At 54.1% G+C, this 21,048-nt stretch overlaps 2 protein-coding genes across 6 annotated transcripts in view; both read right to left on the bottom strand.

Annotated features, from left to right (window-relative positions):
- Positions 1–321: 321 nt before the first annotated feature.
- On the bottom strand, positions 322–2,676 carry LOC127391350 (uncharacterized protein C11orf96-like). Of its 5 annotated transcripts, none has more exons than XR_007891030.1 (6): positions 2,372–2,676; positions 1,959–2,081; positions 1,664–1,784; positions 1,035–1,183; positions 739–810; positions 322–571 (listed from the first exon to the last, which is right to left on the bottom strand). XR_007891030.1 is itself a non-coding variant. In XM_051634020.1 (6 exons), exons 2-6 carry the CDS (start codon positions 1,990–1,992, stop codon positions 324–326), a joined length of 591 nt encoding a protein of 196 aa, XP_051489980.1. In that variant the 5' UTR covers positions 1,993–2,081; positions 2,372–2,676; the 3' UTR covers positions 322–323. The 5 variants fall into 5 exon arrangements, 4 of the variants coding, with proteins under 4 accessions (XP_051489980.1, XP_051489981.1, XP_051489979.1 ...); XM_051634020.1 differs by having other exon boundaries at positions 322–538; XM_051634021.1 differs by having other exon boundaries at positions 322–479.
- The window catches only part of LOC127391473 (splicing regulatory glutamine/lysine-rich protein 1-like), a 129,292-nt gene continuing 110,702 nt past the window's right edge, over positions 2,459–21,048 (bottom strand). Inside the window, exons 2-10 of the mRNA XM_051634273.1 lie at positions 5,964–6,120; positions 5,488–5,744; positions 4,999–5,084; positions 4,737–4,849; positions 4,254–4,371; positions 3,673–3,976; positions 3,045–3,212; positions 2,641–2,718; positions 2,459–2,482 (exon numbers count right to left, since the gene is read on the bottom strand). Of these exons, the coding sequence (XP_051490233.1) occupies positions 2,459–2,482; positions 2,641–2,718; positions 3,045–3,212; positions 3,673–3,976; positions 4,254–4,371; positions 4,737–4,849; positions 4,999–5,084; positions 5,488–5,664 (1,068 nt within the window). The 5' untranslated portion in view covers positions 5,665–5,744; positions 5,964–6,120. The remainder of the gene's footprint in view (positions 2,483–2,640; positions 2,719–3,044; positions 3,213–3,672; positions 3,977–4,253; positions 4,372–4,736; positions 4,850–4,998; positions 5,085–5,487; positions 5,745–5,963; positions 6,121–21,048) is intronic.

The raw sequence follows: 21,048 nt of genomic DNA, 5'->3' as shown, positions 1-21,048 counted from the left end.
AAAGGACACTTTCTTAGTGTATAGATAGAGCCATTCACATCTGCATTTTCCCTAAACATCACCCCTGCAAAACGTTGCCGAGGCCTCTCCTGCCTGGATGGCGGCCCGCTCTGAGAGCTGCCGAGAGCACCTGACAGGAATGATGGCCACAAGGAAAAAGACTGACCCAAGCCGGTCATCTTGCGACCCTCCAAGCCCTCCAGCCCTCTTGCCTGCAGTGGCCTTGCCCTGCCCCACCAAAGCTCACCCACTGCTGAGTGACAATGTCACAGACACCAAGGAAAGAGCCAGAGAGTCAGACGCAGTGGTTTGCAAGCGAGACTTTACTCAACAGGGGGAAGTGCTGCTGCCCACAGCCTGCCTGCCCAGCCCTGCTGGAGGAGGCTCCTGCTGGACATCTCTCTGGGCAGCCTCTGTGCCCCAGGGGCTCTCCCGGCACTCACCGACGCGGGCGGGATCTGCGCCGCAGAGCTGAGGAGCTGCACACGAAGCTCTGCAGTCTTGGATGCACAGAGAGGTGCAGAGCAACACTGCGGGTCTAGCAACACAGCACACGTGGTGGGATCTGCCCCTGGAGAGAGCAGGCCCACGGTCCCTGTGCTGCAAGCCCGGCCTGCTGCTCTCCACACCCACAGGGCTGTCAGGAGGAGACCTCTTTGCCCAGGGGCTGTGCGGAGTCAGAGGAAGGAAGGGCGCTGCCGGGCAGGGCAAACACCTGCCATCTTCAGAGATCTTTACCTGAGGGAGTCCTCCTCAGCACCAGGGCAATGGGCTCTTCCCTCTGCCTTCCGGAGGAGGCAGGTGGCTGCTCTGCCCACGGAAAAAGGCAAGGACAAAGTCTGACACCTCAGCTGAGACCCTCCCGCCTCTCCCCTCTCCCAAACAGCCCCAGGCTGCCGTCCAACCCCACAGCCAGCTCTGCTTGGGGCTGCAGAGGGGCACCTGGCACCGGGGGCTGAGCCTGCCTTCCCGCCTTGGCTCCCCGGCAGGAGACGAAAGCTCTTCTCCCAGCTCCTTTGCCCTGCCTGCAGTACCTGGGCATGCCATGGCTCTCCCTGCTCTTTGCCAGCCTTCAGCGCTGCCATGGCTCTCTCCTCCTTCGCCTTGCCTTCTGCTGGTACTTCTTGCGCAAGGACTCCCAGAGCTTCTGTCTCTCCTCCTCCGTGCAGACGCGGGGCTGTGCCTGCAGGGCCACGGCAAAGCAGCAGCAGCAGCCTTAGTCTCCCCGCAGCAGGCTGGGGCCACTTGAGCTCTCCCCCTCCCGCCCTGCCTCCCTCTTGCCCCTGCTTTGCAGCCTCCCCGGCAGCCCTGCTTTGCTCGCAGGCCTCGCAGGCCCGACTGCAGAGCCTCTCTGCAACGGCCCCGCAGCCAAGTGGCCCGGGGCTGAGAGCAGCCCAGCTGCTGGCTGTGCCAGACACGCCTGGCAGGGCCGCTGCCGGGACAAACACCAGCAGGGCAACAAGTCCTGGGCGGCTTCTGGAGCTGACACAAGCAACGGCTGCCTTGGAAAGGGGCACAACAACCTGCTGCCTCTCCAGCAACGCCGGCGAGAAGGGCTGCAGCCCTCAGCTGAGCACAGGGGCAGGGCTCTCAGAAGACACCCAAGCCGTGCAGCGGTGCTTCTCCCCGGGCGGCTGCAGCCCCACCAGCCCACGCCACGTACCGCTCCTGCGCTCCTCTGCCCTGGCCCAGCCTGGGCTGCGCGTCGGGCTCCAGCTGCCTGCGGGTCTTGGCTGCTCTGCAGCTGGTCCCTCGCCCGGCTCCACTGCAGCACCGCCAGCTCGCTGCGACACAGAGCGGGAGAGAGTGGGCTGAGCGCAGGGAGGCAGAGCGCTGCCCAGCCGGGGCTGCCGGGCTGGACGCCTGCCGAGAGCCCGGGGCCACCAACAGCCCCTCTGAGCCCCGCAGAGGAAGCTGCGTGAATGGAAGCCCCGCCCGCCTCGGGAGGGATGATTTACCACTTGAGCTTCTCCTGCAGATCCCTCTGCTCATCCTTCTGGCCCTTGCGCTTGCGGGCCACCTGCCCCAGGATGCACGTCACCACCTGCAGCAGGACGCGCTGTGTCCGCGGGGAAAGGCTCCTGCAACAGCAAGGACCGAGGCTTGTGACCCTCCTGCCTCTCTCTTCCCGCACCCAGCCCCACGCTTGGTGCGCCCTTTGGCCCCACAGCCCCTTCCAGGCAGCAGGAGTTGCCAGCATCCTGCCTTGGCCCCTGCCGTCGGGCTGTACCCAGCTCATTCCCATGGCTGGAGAACTCCTCAGCTGCTCTGTGCAGCCCCGTGGCTCGGGCCTTGGCTTCCTTGGTGCCCCGCCAGCAGCTCAGCACCACCCCACTGCCCCAGGCCGTGGCTGGAGCTGACACACTCTTACCGCTTCGGGGGGACACGGTTGTCCTCCTGCACCGTGGCTGGATGTCCCTTGCCCCCTTGCTGCTGCCCCAACATCCTCTCCAGGAGGTCAGCTCTGCAATCCCTCGCCTGCCTGTGAGTGGCGGGGCGGGCTGAGGGTTCCCTGGCTGAGGGTTCCCTGGCTGATGGAGGCCTGGCTGATGGAGGCCTGGCTGATGGTTGCCCGGCTGGTGCTGGCCTGCCTGCTGCTTTCCTGGCTGGTGACTGCCGGGCTGATGGCTGCCTTCTTGCTGGTTGCCCGGCTGGTGACTGCCGGGCTGATGCCTTCCTGGCTGATGGTCGCCCGGCTGGCGATGGGGAACTGGATTCCTGCACAGGAGAGACTCTCAGACAACAGCCCCGCACTCGCTGGGTGCTGCTTCCCAGCACACCCACTCCCAGAACCTGCTGGCAGGGACCCTAGTGGGACGGGGAAATCCAGGAGGAGGACCTCAGCATGCCCTTGGGGTGACGCCTGAGTGTCAGCGGGGGTTCACTACAGCCACCTGTCACCCCTCTTGCTCCGGAAAGGCAGCAGTCAGCCAGCCTGCACTGCTGCAGCAATGCTGCTACCAAGGCTCGGGTGCTACAGGCACCTTGCAAGGCCAGTCGCCCTGCAGCAGAAAGGCGTTTTTTCCTGCTGGAATTCCAAGTACCTGGCCCCTCTTGGTCCTCGTGTCTCCCTTAGCCTTCGCTTGGGTCGCTGACTGGCTTCTCTTTCTTCTCCTGCTCTTTGCCAGCTCTCTCCTCTTCTTTGCCTGCTCTTCCTTCAGGTATTTCAAGACGTGTGGTGGCAGCTTCTTCTTCTTCTTGGCCTGTTTATTCTGGGAGACCACCAAAATGTAACAGCAGGCAGCATTAGTCTGCCCTGCTGAGGGCTGAGTGCTTTTCATTCCCACTTTCCCTCCTGTCCCTTCTATCTGCCTTTCTGCCCCTGGGTTCCTGCAGGCTCCAGCAAAGAGCCTGTTGGGAATGAGCAGGGAGCTAAGTGACCAGCAGGCTAAAAGCCACCTGGCAGCTGGCCACCCCAGACAAGCCTTGCAGTCACCTTGCGCACAGGAACACCCCCAAGGGAGGCCTCTGGCTGTGGCCCATCAGCCGGGGCAGTGAAAAGTGCGTTTGCCAAGGACAGAGTAGCGCACTTCTCTCCCAGGAAGCACCAAAGCAACTGGCCGGGGGTGCCAAGAACACACAGGGAGAGCACAGTGAGAAGGGGCGGGTGTGGAGCGACGCTGCTCTGCAGGCCAGTGCAACAGGCCCCCTGCAGCAGCCCAGCCCACCTACCTTTTGTCTCTCCTCAATAGCTCTGGCGACGAAGTCCACCATTCTGTTGATGCGCAAAGGAAGGACTTTGTCCTCCTTCTCCTTCTCCTCCTCCTTCTCCTTCTCCTTCTCCTCCTCCTTCTCCTTCTCCTTCTCCTTCTCCTTCTCCTTCTCCTTCTCCTTCTCCTTCTCCTTCTCCTTCTCCTTCTCCTTCTCCTTCTCCTTCTCCTTCTCCTTCTCCTTCTCCTTCTTCTCCTTCTGCTTCTCCTCCTCCTTCTCCTTCACCTTCTCCTTGACGGAGCTCCCCTGGATGGCCGGTAGCAGCCTGCAGAGACACCCCAGGGTGCGTTGGCAGGAGCGCAGCAGGAGCTGCTTCTGCAGCTGCATCTGGCCCCACACTGTCAGGCTGGGCTGTGCCCAGCAGCCCCACTCCAATTCAGGATGCCCGAGGTCTAGGCCCTCTCTTCCCTCAGCAACGAGAGGAACAGGGGCCTATGGCCGCAGACACACGCGCAGTTCCTCTGGCCTCTGCATCCAGGAGAAACATCTCCCGCAGAGGAGAGACAAGGGGTCACCCTCCTCCCCAGCCGCAAGCGTCTCACCTGGCACGAGGCTTCGTGCCCCCAGCTTTCTGTCCCTGCCCTGCCTTGACACGCCCTGCAGGAATCCGCTTTGGAGGAAGGCTTGCCCAACGAAGGAGCTGCATCTGAGCAATCTCCTCTGGAAACAGGAGAGGAGACAGTGGGTCAGAACAGGATCTTGGGGGTGTTCCGGGTGCCTATCTTGTCCCCGTTCCTGCGAGAGTGCCCTGCAGGTCTGCTGGAGCCTGCTGTCACACTGATGAAGGTGGTCCTTCTCGTCCCTTTGGCTGAAAGCCCCTGGGAAGGTGTCCCAGTGGCCACTGGAGGTGCAGGGCTGTCCCCAGACCTTGTTCCACAAGGGCTCCCTGCAGGCTTCACCACAACAGGTACCCAGAGTCACAGGAGGTGCCTCTCCCTCTTCCAGGCATCCTGCCTTAGCCTCAGCTCTGATCCCCTCCAGACCTGGAGGAAGGAAATCCTGCCAGCAACACGCTGGGCCCTTACCTCTGTTCCCACTGGCACCAGCTTTTTTCCAGCCCTGCTCTGGGGCAACCGTCACACGTCCTGACGGGTCTATTCTCACCATTGCCGTCCTAGGCACGGTCTCGCGCTTGTACCTGGAAAGAGGAGGAAGGCAGCAGGCTGAAGAAGGGACACCGCAGGCAGCCCATGGCGGAGGACCAGGGCAGGAAGTCCAGGTCCTGGAGGGGCAGGCGAGGCTCCGTCAGCCTGTGCTGCTGTGTTTCCAGCCTTCCAGCAAACATACTCTGGCAGGATGAGAACGTCTCCAGAAGAGGTCTGGGAAGCAGCAGTGGCTTGGCCTGAGATGACCGAGTCCCTCATCTCTGGCAGCTGCAAGGAGGATGGAGAGAGATGGTGGGAGATGGGGACACGGGCAAGGGCTGGCTGCTCAGTCCACCTTGGAGCAACACAAGCCAAGAGCTGGAGCAGCCCAAGGGCTCTGACCTCAGCAAGCATTTCTCTGCCTGTGCCTCTGCACCCAGCCCCCCAGGAGGGGGGCAAGCAGCACTGCCCATCATCAGCCTGGCCTTCTGTCCCCAAGTGAGGCCCCGCTGGGGGTGTCTCTTGCACAGCCAGACCATGGCACGCATCAAGTGCTCTACCCAGAGCCTGCTGAGCTGCAGCCCAGCAGGAGCCCAAGCGGCTGAGCAAGGCACGGCAGGCCAGGAGAGAGCAGCCCCCAGGAAGCATTTCAGAACAGCCAAGAGTGGTGTTGGGAAAAGGAGCATCCTACCCTGAGAAGAGCTTCCAAGGCCTTGTCGGTCCTGTTGAGCCTTCGCAGAAAGTCTCTGTAAAAGCTCATTTTCAGGTCCTTGCCCTGGACAATCAGCATGCCCACGTCCCGCCAAACGATGGCAACGTTCTTCCCGTTCTGCAGGCAGATGTGGAAAAGACGCAGGGTCCTTTCCATGCAGAGCTGCACCGTGCTCTGCACGACACCGTTGTCTGAGGCGATCCGAGCATAGGGCAGCTGCTTACGACGTCCAGGAACTGAAAGACAAGAGGAACGGGGGGCCGTGCAGAGTTGCCCAGCAGGCAGCGGTCCAAGGCAGCAGCTGCCAGGCCCTCAGGCAAGAGGTGGCTCCGGAGCTGCCCGGCTGCCACAGCCTCTGCCCAGAAGCTCACCCTCTGCTCAGTCCCCTCTGGGCAGCAGAGCCCACCTCCCCGCTCTGCTCAAGGGCAAGTGCTGCTCTCAGCCTGCCTGCTTACCAGGAGCGGCTGTGTCAGCGCATCGGAGGCCATAATGTGTCGCAACAGTCTGGCACAGGCGGAACACGGGTCTCACCACAACCACCAGATCCTTCCCCGTCCTGATTACTGCCTTCTTCACCACCGCAAAACTCCCCAGACCAGGAATGTGGACATCCTGAAACAGAGGAGATGGTGCATCAGAAGAAGTCTTGGAGGGACAGCTGGACAGCTCGTCAGAGAGTGGGGACGGTGCGTGGTGCCCTGCCCAGGCCTCAGCAACCCAAGAGCCAGGGGGGCTCTTTGGAAACCTTGGGAGAAGACAAACAGGGCCTGCGCTTTCCTTCTTTCCCTCTCCCTCCCCTTCGCCCATGAAGAAGCCGACAGGTCAGGGAGAACAGCTGTACTCCGTGGCAAAGGGCTGTCCGGACTTTGTCAGCCTTCATCAGGGTGGGAGGGGAGGAGCAGGAGGCAAGTCCCACCTGGTGGAGAGCCAGCTGTTGGCTGAGGTAAAACGAAATGCTGATCCAGAGCCTGTCGAACGCTGCAAAAACAAGGGGAGGACACGTCACGCTCTGAGGCAGCAACCTCAAAACCCTTCAGCCCACCCCGGCTCCAAGGACTGATAGGTTTCCAAATCACACGAGCGTTTCAGGTGGTCTCTCCAGACCCCGAGGAGAAGCACGGGACAGCCCAGCCTGCCTCCCCAAGGGCTCCTTTCCTGGCGGCTGTGCCGCGCTCCTGCGGGAAACCGGCAGCGGCTTGACGGGCCAGCAAGGGCACAGTGCTGTGCTCCACAGAGGTCTCAGCTGCTCCGAGCAGGTGCCGCCGGCTCCCCAGCAGGAAGCAGCTTCCCCGTGCCCCATCTCTGAAGCCAGCCACTCCGTGTGGCCCACCAGCACCTTCGCGCCTTCCCCAAGGCAAAGAGCAGCCCTTCAGGGCCAGGGACTTGCGCCTGGGCTGCCCCAGGAAGGCAGGGGCCGTGTCAGGAGAGAAGGAGGAGCCGTGTCTGGCAGATGCGCCCCTCAGCCCTCAGGGCTGCTCAAGCAGGTGCCCTCTTGCAGGCAGCCATCCTGAGCAGCCACCCCCACAGCCCTCAGGCTTTCCGTGCCTGTTGGCAGAGATGCCCTTGAGCCAGCAACACTCCTGCAACGGGGCCTGAGGGCCTTACCAGCCCTCTGGATCCTCTGCATTGTCGGGCACAGGCGGGCAGGCAAGAAGCACTCTGTGGCCATCTTAGCTGCAGCCTTGCTCAACAAGTCAGCAAGTGCAGCAGGTGGCGGCCAAGGGCTCTCTTGCTTCCCGCCAAAAGCTTCCTTCTCGTCCTCCTCGTCCTCTCTGCTCTCCCTCGGCTGCGCCCTTCAGCGCTCGCCGTGCTGTGCTGCTGCCTCTCTCCCTGCTCCTCCTCCCTGCAGAGCAGCTCGGCTGAAGCAGAGTGCTGGCAAGAGCAGCCCCAGCGTCTGGAGTCCCCTCGGCCCGGCCTCGGGTGTGTGGGCTGGATGCTGGTGGCCTGGGGATATGGGGGCTGTCCCATTGTGACCTCAGAGCGTGTCACAGAGGGGCAGCACACACCCGTGCCCCTGCCAGGGGGGCTCTGCAGTGGGCAGGGGCCTCAGGGAGCTGCCCCCAGCTCACGGTCTCCTCAGCAGGAGGGCTTTCCCCAGGCCGCGCCTCAGCCCTGCCACGTCCCCACGCGGGGCTGCAAGCGCTGAGGGGCTTCCTGCTGCCCCTCCCTGCTTCTTCCTGCCCCTCTTCCCCGGCAGGTCTGTGGCGGGAGGGCAGGCTGGCCTGGCTGCGCAGCTTGGGCAGGCGATGGCTGCTCAGCCCTTGGGGGGAGCTGGCTGCGCTCGGGGCCTCAGCAGCCCCTCACCCTCTCCCCACAGCTCCCGCTGCTCAGCCCTTGACACCCCTGCCCAGCACAGCCTTCCCTTGTCCCCACAGAACCCCTGTGGCAGGACCCTGGGGACGAGCACTCCTCGCTGTGGACATGAGCTGCACCCCTCTGCTGGGCCGGGGGGATGGGAGCGGCCCACTGTAGGAACGGGAAACTCATGGCGCTCAGGGCCCAGCGACCCAGTCACTTGCGTGGGTCTGAAGCCACGGGGAAGCTGACTTGGAAGTGTGTGTTGAGGACAAGAGCAGGAGTTGTGAGGGGAACTGGAGCAAGAGCAGGTAGAAACCCTTGCCAGGCCGTGTTAACATCTGAACGAGAGGAGCGCTAAGAACTGAACAGAAGCTTCTGCAGGGCTGAATACCCGGGGGATGCTGCAACCGCCTGCAAGCCGGGAGCAGATTGTAACTGCTTGCAGAAACGCTGGCATTCAGCTGGAGAAGGCTGGGCTGCAGACAGGTGTCCCGACAAACAGGAAAGATGCCGGCGTCAGCTTATCCAAGGGTATAACTAGCTCATTGTAAGAACAAGAAAGGTCTGGGATGCTGGAAAACTCCAAGGGCGTGCACTTCATGGCCACAGGGCAGGGCCCACAGCGGTGGCTCCGTGAGGAGCTGTGACAATCTCCTCTGGCCCGAAGCCGGAGCCGCCCCCGAGCCCGTCAGCCCTGGTGATAACGCTCCTGTGATGCCTACAAATACACCGTTTCCTTTGGACACTGCCGAGGTCCTGTGCCTTCTTCATGGTGTCCAGGGACCTCCCAGAGCCTTTCTGGGCCTGCCTGGGAGCTGCCAACAGCAGCGAATGGAAAGGCGGCTGAACCGCCCCAACGGCCACTGGCGTCTGGGCAAACACTGAGCTTAGTGCTGCCCTGCCTGGGACAAGGGAACAGCCTGCGGCGCTGCAGCCACAACTGGGAAGCCTGGGCTGGGAGGAAAGGCTGGGAGAGCTGGCTCTGTTCAGCCTGGAGGAGACAAGGCTCCGGGCAGAGCTCGTTGCCACGTGCCAGTCCTCACAGGGTGCCCCTCGAGAAGATGGAGCCTCCCTTTTTACAAGGAGTCCCATGGAAGAGACGGGCTGCAAGTTCCTCCTGGGGACATCAGAAGAACAATGTTTCCCTTGAGAAACACGGGCATGACCCAGGGTGCGTGCTGGGAATGGGATCAGTCTCATGAGGAGGCCCTCAAACTAGTATTATTGGAGGCACAGACATACCAAACTCTGGGGCCCCTTCACCCAGGGGATCCAGTAATAATAGAGTGGGGGTTTTCAGCCAGTGCCTCACCATATCATTTTTGGCAACAAGGACCTACTGGGAGTACTTGACCAATTGGCTTTTACTCTCAGGCATTGAAGGATTCAGAAAAACGATCTTCTGTTCTGGAAAAGGGATTGCTAACAGTGTGTACAGCACTAAAAGAAATCAGCAAGATCATTAAAAGACAAAACATAACTCTTTGAGGCCCTTTCAAGGTAGTTAGCCAAGTACTACCTGGAAAGGCCCCTCCAGAAGGAATATCCCAAAAGGGTACAATCAGAAAGTGCTATAGTCAAATGGAGTACTATTCTGGACTGTCCCAACTTGGAGAAGGCCCAGATAAACCATTAAAAATTCCGGAACAAATTGAGTCTACAAATGAAAAGGATTTGAAAATGAAAGTTCCCAGTCCTATCAAAGAAGCGCCAGAATATTGAAGTGAAATGGTTCACGCTTCCTTTACAGGTGCTTCGTCCCGAAGAGAAGGGAAAACTTGGTTGTTCAAATCTGCCGCAGTTAAACCTGCCACAGGCGAACAAATCATAAACCAAGATAAGGGCAGCGCCCAGGTGGGAGAATTGGATGCTGTTCTTCATGTTTTTGTAAAAGAAAAAGCCTCCAAGGACACTGTGGACATTTACACAGATTCCTTTGCGGTTTTTAAAGGCCGTGTGGAATGGATTCCTTTCTGGGAGAGGAATAACTGGGAAATTCACAGGCTGCCTGTCTGGCATAAATAGAAATGGCAACAAATTCTGAAAATTGGCAAAAAGAACCCTAATTTCCATGTAGGATGGATACCTTCGCACCAAACTGCTCTAGAGGATGAAGCTAGTGAGTGGAATAACTATGTTGATGAGCTACCTGGAGTTGAGGTGAAGGAAATCCAATCAGCTATCACAGAAGGAGAAAATCAGGAATTGAAACAAATTATTTCTACAAAGAGGCACAAGCCGGTGGGTGGCCTGTCACCCGCAAGCAGTGCCAAACAGTCATTTCCTCATGTGATCTTTGCAAAATTAGACTTGGGGCACATCCCCTAACAACAGACACTCTGCATATCAAGGAAGGAAAACCCTTGTGGTCCACATGGCAGGTCCCTTCCGAAGATCAGGAAACAAACAATACATCATTGTGATTGTGGAAGTGGTGTCAGGATTGACCTGTGCTGAAGCTGTTTCTAAGGCAAACGGTGAAAACACGGTTTGCTTCCTAGAAAAGGTGTTTGGGATTCTACCTAAACCCACAAATATCCAATCTGACAAGGGAACTCACTTCACCTCACATCTTGTACGACAATGGGCTGAAAGGGAAGGTATCACATGGACGTTTCATGTTCCATACTAGCCACAAGCTAATGGGATAGTAGAACGCCCTAATGGGTTAATTAAAAGTCTCGTTTGCCCACAGGACTCGAAATGGGACGAAAGATTGAGGGATGCAGTCACTACTATGAACAGTAGGTGGGGGGTGAACGGGTGCCCCCGCCTGAACACTACTCAAGGTCACGGAGAAAACAAGAGCTCTTTTAAACAATCTCAAACTCTCCTCCACCCTGGACAGACTGTTTTGGCAAACCTGCCAAATACTGGTGAGGTCAAGCTCACCTTACAAACACCAGTGGATTCAAATACATGGGTTGCACCCGATTTAAATGACACCATAAAATCAGTACCAAACGGATCATTCATGTTGAGTAAATTGGTGTTTCAATTTTGTATGTTTACATTTCTGTGTACCTGTGTCTAGTGATGTTGGTTAAGATATTGCAAATCATGACAGCTTAAAGAGCCAGAGACATCCCGGTGACAGGACCAGGCCTGATCAACCTGCTACTGGACTCCGGAGGAGTTACTTTGTGACCGCTGTGGGACTGATCACCCCATGGCCTGAACAAGGTGCTCTGTAACATTGTCTCCTCCTATACTTGCCTTTGAGTTGTTGTTTGCAATATATTGTATTGGATGGCGGTGATTAAGAACATTATTGCAGAACCCACTGAAGTGACAGGAATTTGGTTCAAATTGGGGAATTCCCTAAATGATCTCTTTTTCTTTCCTTTTTTCCACTAGAATTGAAAACTGAGTTTGTGTTATAATAACTGCAATTATTCTATTCCTAATCTTGTATCTGTGTATAGCCAGCATATGTCCTTCGTGGATGAACTGTACTCGAGTGAGACGACTTCACTCAAGATTCCCACTAGAACAAGCACCTCAGGATCGAAGGGTGAATGATAATATAAATGCTCTCACCTGGTTCAAGAATAACAATTGAGCAACCTAATGACTGTCAGAAATAATAGGAGTCTGGCATGTTAGTAAGAGTTTGGGATGTTAGTAAGAGTTTGATTTAGACTAGATGATTGACAAATTTCAATGTTTACAATGTTGTATTAATACTGTGTCTTAGTTATTTGTTAAAAATACGACGGATGTGGTCTGGGGCAGAAAGGAGGAGCGACAAGCCCTCCTGTGCCCCTGGCAGTCGCCACCCTAACTTGGGGCTCACGGACGCTCGTTGGCTCTGGACAGTGACACTGACTGGACAGGTGGGTCAGGGGGTATCAAAGGGGCGAGGGCAGCAGGTGGGCCCTTCCCTCCTCCCTGAGGCCCGTTCGGACGCTTTCTGCCTGGGACACCCCCCTGCTGCGGACACTGGTGCTGGGACCCTGCCTGCCTGCCTGCCCCGGGTCCAGCCTGAGCCTCAGCGCCGAGCGTGCCGGGGTCCCGAGCCCTGGGGTCGGGGCCGGAGCCCCCTCCCCGTGTTGCTGCTGTTGAGGGGAAACCAGAGGCTGCTGCACCCGCTGCCGAGAGGCTGCCCCTCCGACACCACGGACCTGCCGTCCTGCCTTCCAGCCACCGACCGACGCTGGACAAGCCGCTGGAGGGTAACATCACCTCACACACACACACACACTCACACACTCCTTTCCTCATACTCGCACACACAGCTCGACCTTTTAAGGAGGACCGGCATCGGGCTTCCTTCCCTCCTCCCCTCCTCCCTTTGGTCCTTAACCCTCTCCCTCAAGAGCTCAGGACCTCTTGCGTTGCCTCCCTAAAGGACACTTTCTCACTACACACATATTGATATCCCTGGTAGCCATTCACACCTGCATTGTCCTTAAACATCATCCCTCGGTTTGTGTTAACCCTTAATAAACTGATCAGTTCGTGGAGCAAACCTTGGCTTTAGAGGCAATGTCTGAGCATGGTGGGGTGGGGGTGCTTTCTAACTACCCCCCTGAAATACGGTCATAGAATCACAGAATCATAGGGGTTGGAAGGGACCTCAAAAGATCATCTAGTCCAACCCCCCCGCCAGAGCAGGGTCACCTAGAGTACATCACACAGGAAGGCGTCCAGGCGGGTTTTGAATGTCTCCAGAGAAGGAGACTCCACAACCTCTCTGGGCAGCCTGTCCCAGGGCTCTGTCACTCTCACAGTAAAAAAATTTTTTCTGATATTCCCTGTCCTTCTGGAACTGAGGGGCCCAGAACTGGACACAATACTCCAGATGCGGTCCAGCGGTGGCTGTTCCTCCTGAAGAGGCAGCGCCGCGTGTGACCCTCGGGCTCATTCACAGACCCCTCCACATCAGGAGGGGCAGTCGCAAAAATATCCTGACAGCCGGGAGCCCTCGGTACTGGCTCACGACAAGTGGTGTCAGAAGTGGGATAACGGGAGTCGTTAGAAGCCCCCCATGCTCTGAAATTGCTTAATTAGCAAAAAAAAACCAACAAAACAGACAGATGGTGATGGTGGAACTGCAATCTGGCTCATGAGCATAGATGATGATTGCTGTCAGCCCTGCACTGTCCATCCATCTGTCCGTCCATCCATCTCTCCATCCATCCATCCATCCATCCATCCATCCATCCATCCATCCATCCATCCATCCATCCATCCATCCATCCCTGCAAACAGACACATTGCCTGGGCACACAGCCTAGCAAGGTAAACAAGACCAAGGATGGAGGATGGAGATGTAAGTGGTGGTAGCCATGAGAAGACTGGGAGAGAGTGCAGAGGGACTCATGAGTCCCCGTGCCCATTAATTGAGACAGGAGCAGGGGAAATGTGGCCAGTCTTGGTGCAGCTGCTTCCATATGCAGTGGAAGAAACCCTGCCAGATTTTTCCTGCATGACTGGGAGAGCAGAGGAGGATGGGAAGGAGGAGGAGGCCTGTGGCCCTTTCCTGTGGAAAAGGATGAGGGATCCATCCCACAGGGCTGCCTGCATCCAGAGCAGGGCCTGGAGTAGGGGTGGTGCAGCACGTGGGAAGTGAAGCCACTCATGCTTATTTTTATCAGGGAGCATAAATGTATCTGTTTAGCCCCTCTGCATTTGAAGTAAACATTCTAGCAATAATCTACTACAGAAGTAATTAGCTCTCTTGATTTTATAGATTTATTTAGGAGATTTTCCACAAACTCAGAGAGGTTCCAATTTTTCTGGACATGGGTAAGAGCTGTTTATTTACATACATGGGACAGAATCACCAGCTCAGTCTGCACATGGTAAGTGAGCTATAAACAAAACAAAGACTGATCCCAGGTCACAAGTCCTGGTTTGTTTCTGGCTTTGATGAAACTGCCCAAGGATCCATGGGTAAACTGGATCTGGGGAAATGGCTAAGGAGAAAGAAAAGGAAAAGGTTTGGGGGCTCAGAAGCTGAGGACAGAAAGAAAGAAAACCTATGGCCCAGCTGCAGGTCCTTTGTGAAGCTAAATGTCCCACCGTGTACTGAGGCAATTGTGCACAATGGGAAGGTCTTTAGCCCAGTCCTCCATGCAGGAATGACAAATGAGCAATCGAGTAGATGATGCAAAGGGACTTTGGACAGGAGAAGCCAGGCAGAGCTTCAGGAAAACATGCCTACAGGGGTGAAATATTCACAGCAGATATGGAAAGAGACACTGAATCCAAGTGAGAGGGAGGAGGTTTGGAACTGATTCTTCTTTCAAGGGAAAGAGAGGTTTGGATGGGCAGCTCCTGCTCAGGACCTACCTAACCCTCAGAAGAACCCCCAATAAAAGCATCTCACGGTAGCAGAACTTTGGGAGCTCGGAAGGCAAGTGATGGCTGGACAGTTTTGCAGGCATTCAGTGCTAAAAATGGAAGCTGTGCCATGCCATAACCACTGCCTGTTGTCCCAGCAGCAACCAGCCACTTGGAAATAAAGGTGGAGCAGTGAGCAGGGCTCGTGAGGTGGGCTAGCACCAGTGGCTGAGCCAGAGTGCCCTGTAGCTGCCATCCCCGGCCTCAGAGCAGCAGAGGTACCAACAGAGTGGTGAGTGTCTGTGGCTTTGGGCAGCACTGAGAAGCTGTTCTCTGGGGCTGGCAAAGCTGTTTGAAGTGCTCAGTAAGTGCTGAGGATTATCAGGCAGGTATTTTTGTGCTCATTTGGTAATGAAAAGCTTAGCGTTCCCCTCTAACTGGAAGCTCCTTTGATGCAGAGGACAGCACCGATTCTCTGCTTCATTAAATCCCATTAGAAACACCCCCCTGCTCTGCTTAACAGCTGACTCTGATTGGAATTCAGTCTGCCCAGCCCATCCCTGGGACTGAGCTCCCCCCACTGCCCTGCCCTGCCTCTGAGTCCTCAGCTGTATTTTCTGCATTCTGGTTTTACGGGGAAAGGCAAGGCAGGGGCCTCCCTGGAGAGCACACCCAGCCAGATGCCTTGATGCCTTTTCCCCCACCCCTTCCACGAGCAGCAGGAGGCTACATTGACTGCAGGCAGTGAATCAGAAATTGTAATTCTGTTCTTTCCATCCCAGGGGAATTCTCCTTCCTCCTGACACAGGCTGGGTGAAAACAGCCCTTCCCAACTCCACCACAGCCTGGGGATTAGAGCAAAATAAAGGGCTTGAGAGATGCAAGAGGAGAGGGGCTCTACAGTCTATTTTCTCTCCTTTTTCTGCCCGCACAGTATCCACCAGGCAATATTGCCTTATAAGGCAGAATTTCTGACGCACTGGGAAGGGGAAAGGTTTATTTTGAGGTTCCCAGCAATGGTGTGAAATTCAAATCTCGTTCAATAGCAGCTGACTTGCTCAAGTATTAATTGATTTTGTTGCAAGGCTCCCTCATGCCCCCTCACTGCCTTTCCCACTCCCTTGCATCATGTGTGTTCCCACTCCATTTTGCCATCATTTCTGAGCAAACTCTGTCCCAGGACCTCAGGATCTCCCTTGCTCTCCTCCCTGCTCCTTTCACCAGCTGGTTCCTCTCTTCCCTGTTGTGTTTCACTTGTGCCTCCACTGCTGTACCTTTCCTGTTCTTTTCTGTTGTCCATCTGAGGTGGCATCTCTGCCTCTCCCCTTTTCTCTGGAGAGTCTTGGCCTTTTCTCTCCCATGTTTGTTGACTTTCCACCCTGCTCCCAGCACACCAGACAGACAGGTCCTTCAAACCATCTTTGCTACATGGCCCACCAGAACTGCCCACCAGAGCAGAGTCTGACCATGTTGGCAGGTCAAAGAGCAAGTAACATCTTCCCCTTGCTCAGTGACTTGTGCATTAAACAAGTTCCTGAAGGATGGAGCTCCAGAGCTGCTGGAGCACTGGGTGAAGCCCTACGGTTGTCCACAGGCTGCTGAGCATCTGCCAAGCACATATCTGTACACTCCCACAGCCCTTTCCCAGTGCTGGACCATGGTGCCACTTCTGTTGGGTGGCTTCAGCCCTGCCACGTGCAGCCTTTGCCTCCCTCACTCACAAAGAGAAGCTATGGGAGACCCACCACTGTGTGTGAGTCCACCAGGACTTGCCTGCCACAAAGGGTCTCTAGGACTTTTGGGTTTTTAGGCAGTACCAACTTGATAGAAAAATACAGCCTAAAGAGGCATGAGCACCTGGGGAGATCTTGCTTTCAGGGGTGGTTGAGTGATGGGTTTTCTCTGAATGGAAATGTCGATGGAAAGTGATTTTAATGTCTCCCTAAGCACTTTCTATTCTTCATTAAAAAATTAAAAAGGGGGGTTTATCTGAAAGGTTTTTGTTAAAAGTTCAGCAGTCTGAACAAGGAGAAACTTTTAAAAAAAAGAAAAGAAAAGAAAAGAAGTAGTTTAGTTAAAAAATATTCAATTCTCTGTCAAAATACAGCTTAACTGGGGAAATATTAACCAGCTGTAACAGTATTGGGTCAGGAGGGAAGTAGCTGCAGATAGAATCTTATTTCTTGGAACTGATTTTTCATCAAAGCTCTCAAGTTTTTTTCTGCCTAAAGATTTCAATTGAAAATGTGATTTTGCAGCCCCACAGGAATCAGGTACTTTCTGAAATCAATTTGGCTTAGTCAAGAATCCAACTTTCCATCCAGGAAGGGTTTGGGCATGAAATGCTTGCCTTTGTCTCCACATTTCAAGTGAAACCCTTTTCCTCTCTCCCCCAGATTCCTCCTCTGCACATCACAGAAACTGCTGTTGAATTTGTTCTGAAATACTTGGGAGTCCCTGAAGAGGTCATTAAGTAGTTCCTGGTCTTTATCCCCTCCTAGCTGTTTTCTTTTTTTTTTATTTTTCCTTTTTTTTTTCCCCTCTTTTTTTTTTCTGAGCATGATGAAGTCTCACCTGGTTGGACTGCAGTTGGGCACATGGAACCCTCACATTTACTGGGTCTTGGAGCTAGATTGAATAGAACAGTTTCCCCTCAAATATTTATCGTTATCAAATTAATTACATATTAATGGAACAGGCCTGAAGGAACTGTTTTTGCTATAAATCTTTGGGCACTGTTCTGTGTACAGAATAATTGATGACATGTTATAAATGTTTGATTGGCGTGACTTTGCAGTGGTGCATTTCAACTCATGAGCTGTGCTGGTTATTCCAAGTGAATGCCTGTTAAACACCAGAGCACTTTACACTATGGACACCATCAAGAGAGCTCCAGAAATAGATTTCAGGCTTTCCAGAGGTTTCGCTGATCCCTGCATCTGAGTCTGTCCCAGTTCTTGTAACGCCCAGGCTGAGTTCCCAGGACACCAAGGCAATGGATAAACTTGCACTCAGCAGTCCCTAGGAAGAATCCACATGGATTCCCCACATGCAACATTTCACAGTCACAGATTCACAGAATATTAGGGGTTGGAAGGGACCTCTGAAGATCATCGAGTCAAACCCGCCTGCCAGAGCAGGACCAAAAAACAACACACAACTAGGGCAGATCCCTCAGAAAGGCATCCAGACAGGTCTGGAAAGTCTCCAGAGAAGGAGACTCCACCACCTCTCTGGGCAGCCTGTCCCAGGGCTCTGTTGCCCTCACAGGAAAGAAGTTCTTCCTCGTGTTGAGGTGGAACTTCCTGGGCTCCAGTTTGAATCCATTGCCCCTCATCCTGTCCCAGGGCACAAGTGACAAGAGCTTGTCCTGCCTTCTTGATGCCCTCATGTATTGATAGACATTCATTAGATCCCCCCTCTGTCTTCTCCTCTCCAGACTGAACAGCCCCAGGTCTCTCAGCCTTTCATCCTCAGGCAGGTGTTCCAGTCCCTTCATCATCCCTGTAGCCTCCCTTGGACTCTCTCCAGTAGATCCCTGTCCCTCTGGAACTGGGGAGCCCAGAACTGGACACAACACTCCAAGTGAGGTCTCACCAGGGCTGAGTAGAGGGGGAGGAGAACCTCCCTTGATCTGCTGGAGACACTCCTCCTAATGCACCCCAAGATACCACTGGCCTTCTTGGCCACCAGGGCACATTGCTGTCCCATGGATCACTTGTTGTCTGCCAGGTTCCCTTAACATCAAAGGCATTGCTTGCTTATTTCTTAATTTGTTTTGTTTTGTTTTGTTTTGTTTTTTCTGAGAGCACAATCATCCCCATTTTGTGGTGACAAGGGAGGCAGAGGATGCTGAGGAAATTGCTGGGTGCTTCATGCTGCCACCAAGGGTGATGCCAAAGGCAGGGACTGGCCAGCTGGGAGCCCCTTGCCCTGCACGGGGCGTTTTGGCCTCAAGCTTCGTGTATGGGGCTCCAATACTAATTTATAATTGGAGAACTATGTGCTGCATGAGCGAAAAGCAAATAGCAAATGCCTATTTCAAGAGGTCTTAAAAGCACTGGTGAGGTGGATTCATATAAAAGATAATGAACCGTGGTATATTTGTTACAAGTCTAAGCAGCTAATGTGACATCCCCACGAAGCTGCTGCTGTGTCTGCTGCAGCTGAGGGGTCATGTGCTGTGCTTGCTAATGAGATTCTGTACCAGGGTGTTTACCAGGAATCCCATTCAGCACAATTTCAATCTGAATGAGTGTCAGTCCCTGCAAGACCCTCACTACAATCTCGAGTAGAACAAGTAGCAGCAGCACTGTGCTCTGCCACGTGCCCTGGCCATGCACCAGAACTATGGTGCTATGTGGCCTGCAGAGACAATGGCAGTGAGAACATCACAATTGGAACATCTCAGCACCTCAATTACTGGGGTTTGACTGTGACCTCTGGCTTTGATTGGACTGACTGCCACAGCTGCCTTGGGAAAGTCATCCTATTCAGTTGATCCTGCCTGAAGGAAGGACTGGTGTCTCAAGCTGATGTGTTTCTCTTGACTATGAAGAATGTTCTTGGATGAACCAAGTACATGTATCTTTACTGGAGCCATCTCCAGGCACTTAGCTGGCTCCCATCTTCAGTGCTTGTGTCTCCATGGAAGTTTGGATTTGCCAAACTTTCAAGCATGACAACTCCCAGCATATTTAAACCCAAGAACTGCTGGTGGCAATGAATGTTCCCTATTCAGCTTCATCCCCACTCTACACACAGCCATCAAATCCCTCCTTTGTGAAGCTGGAGTATTTTCTTCCCATGAGAGCTGATCTGTATCTCTGTTCATCCTTGCTGTCCTTCTCTAAACCAGTTTTGTTTATTTTTTACTCTACTACAGACTTCTTTAAGAGAGGCAGCCAGAAAGGCACACAGACTTCGGGCTGCAAATGCTCCCTGGGTGTTTCACTGGATGCTGCTCTGGTCCTTATTCCTTACACTCACCAAGTGCTCTTTGTCTCCTGCATTTGTCACAGCCTTCACAGCTGTGTCAAGCTTTTCTCCATCACCTGCAAGAATCACAGAATCATTCTGGTTGGAAAATACCTCTGAGATCATCTGTGACTATCTGAAAGGAGGTTGGAATGAAGGGGGTTTGGTGTCTTCTCCCTATCAAAAAGAAACATGACAAGAGGAAATGGACTCAAGTTGCACCAGGGGAGGTTTAGATTGGATATTCAAAGAAACTTCTTCACTGAAAGGGTAATTAAACACTGGCACAGGCTGCCCAGGGAGGTGGTTGACTCACCATCCCTGGAGGTGTTTAGAAGATGCAGAGATGTGGTGCTTAGGAACATGGTTTAAGCACTGGACTTGGTAGAGTTGGGTTAATGGTTGGCAGAGATGGGTTGTGGTTGGACTTGAAGAGCTCACCATTGTGCTAATATGGTAAGGGTGGACTTCCCCATCTGCTTTCTTTTGCCTTTGTCAGAACTGGTTGGGCCATGTAATTCCCAGCCCAGTTTCAGATTTGACTATTCTCAGTAACAGCACATCCATGCAAACACCATCTCCATTTGATTTGCTCCATTTTCAGGTAGTTTAGGAACATTATACAACCCAAACCTCAGCACAGACCCTTGGGGAACTCTACTGGCAACAAGTTTCATTTATTCCTGCTCTTTATTCCTCTCCTTTAATGTATGATATGTTTCCCCTTATGCCAAGGCAGCCAGTTCTTGAGGCACTCCTAATGACAAGCATGCAGGATGCACTTGGGAAATCCATGAGCTGGATCATAATTTTCTACATGCTTGTCAGTTCCTTCAAAGAGCTCAAACAAATGTCTGAAGCATTTCTTCCCACTGTACATCCATGACTTCTCATTTATTTTGCACCATAGCTCTTTCAGTTTTCCCGGTGCAGAAGTCACACTTGATGCTCTGTGCTCCCCGAGGTTCCCCAGGAGTTCATTTTAAAAATGAGCATCTCATTTGCCACCCGTTCCTTTTTCACTGAGGCCAATCTGAGCACTAGGGTACAAGCCACAGTGAGCAGCTCAGCAATTTAATATCTGAGCTCCTTTACGATGCTTGTGTGAAGACCAGCTCGTCCTGACTACCTGTCATTATTCACTTTGTTGTCTCAGTCTAGGATCCTCCTTACTGACACTTCAGCCTGAGGTTGTTCCTCTGACTTGTCTCTCCCACCACCCAAAGGCCCCAGTGAATGATGGTCTCTGTTCCAGTGGAAAGAACTAGCAGGTTTTCTGCTGTCACCTTACTGTCAACACTTCTCCACACTTTGGTCATCTGTTGGCTCCTCCAGGCCTTCAGCAGTTTTCCCTATGGTCTGTCCTCAGGACTAGTAGCTGCTGAAGGACTGATGAGAAATGAGGATTAGGGGAGGCTTTGCCTTTCCTGCTTTTTTTTTTCCATGTGAATCCAAATGCCCAGGCAAGTACTAGGATGTCCCCGTGAGGAGCTGTATGAAAATAGCTCCTTGAGGCTGGCCTTTGCAGCCAGCTGGGACTGCATCCATCAGCCATGCATGAAAGAAGCAGGCTGTATCATCTGCCTAGAATTCCTAGCAGTCCCTGGTGGCCAGGCTTGGAGGTGGAGCATATGGCAGACAGGAGCTTTTTTAAGAGTTTAAGGAGTTGTTTCTAGATGTCTTTTATTTTTACATTTTCCTCCCATAAACTCAAAAAAGCCTTTGGGATCACAGGATCACAGAATCACAATGTCAGGGGTTGGAAGGGGCTGCTGAAGATCATTGAGTCCAACACCCCCACCAGAGCAGGACCAAAACCAGGGCAGATCCCTCAGAAAGGCAACCAGACAGGTCTGGAAAGTCTCCAGAGAAGGAGACTCCACAGCCTCTCTGGGCAGCCTGTCCCAGGGCTCTGTCACCCTCACAGCAAAGAAGTTCTTCCTCATCTTGAGGTGGAACTTCCTGAGCTCCAGTTTG

Source organism: Apus apus, chromosome 16 (assembly GCF_020740795.1).
Source record: "Apus apus isolate bApuApu2 chromosome 16, bApuApu2.pri.cur, whole genome shotgun sequence".
NCBI classification, from domain to species: Eukaryota; Metazoa; Chordata; class Aves; order Apodiformes; family Apodidae; genus Apus; species Apus apus.
The sequence above is the reverse complement of the archived record's forward strand: the minus strand, read 5'-3'. Positions and strand labels throughout refer to the sequence as shown.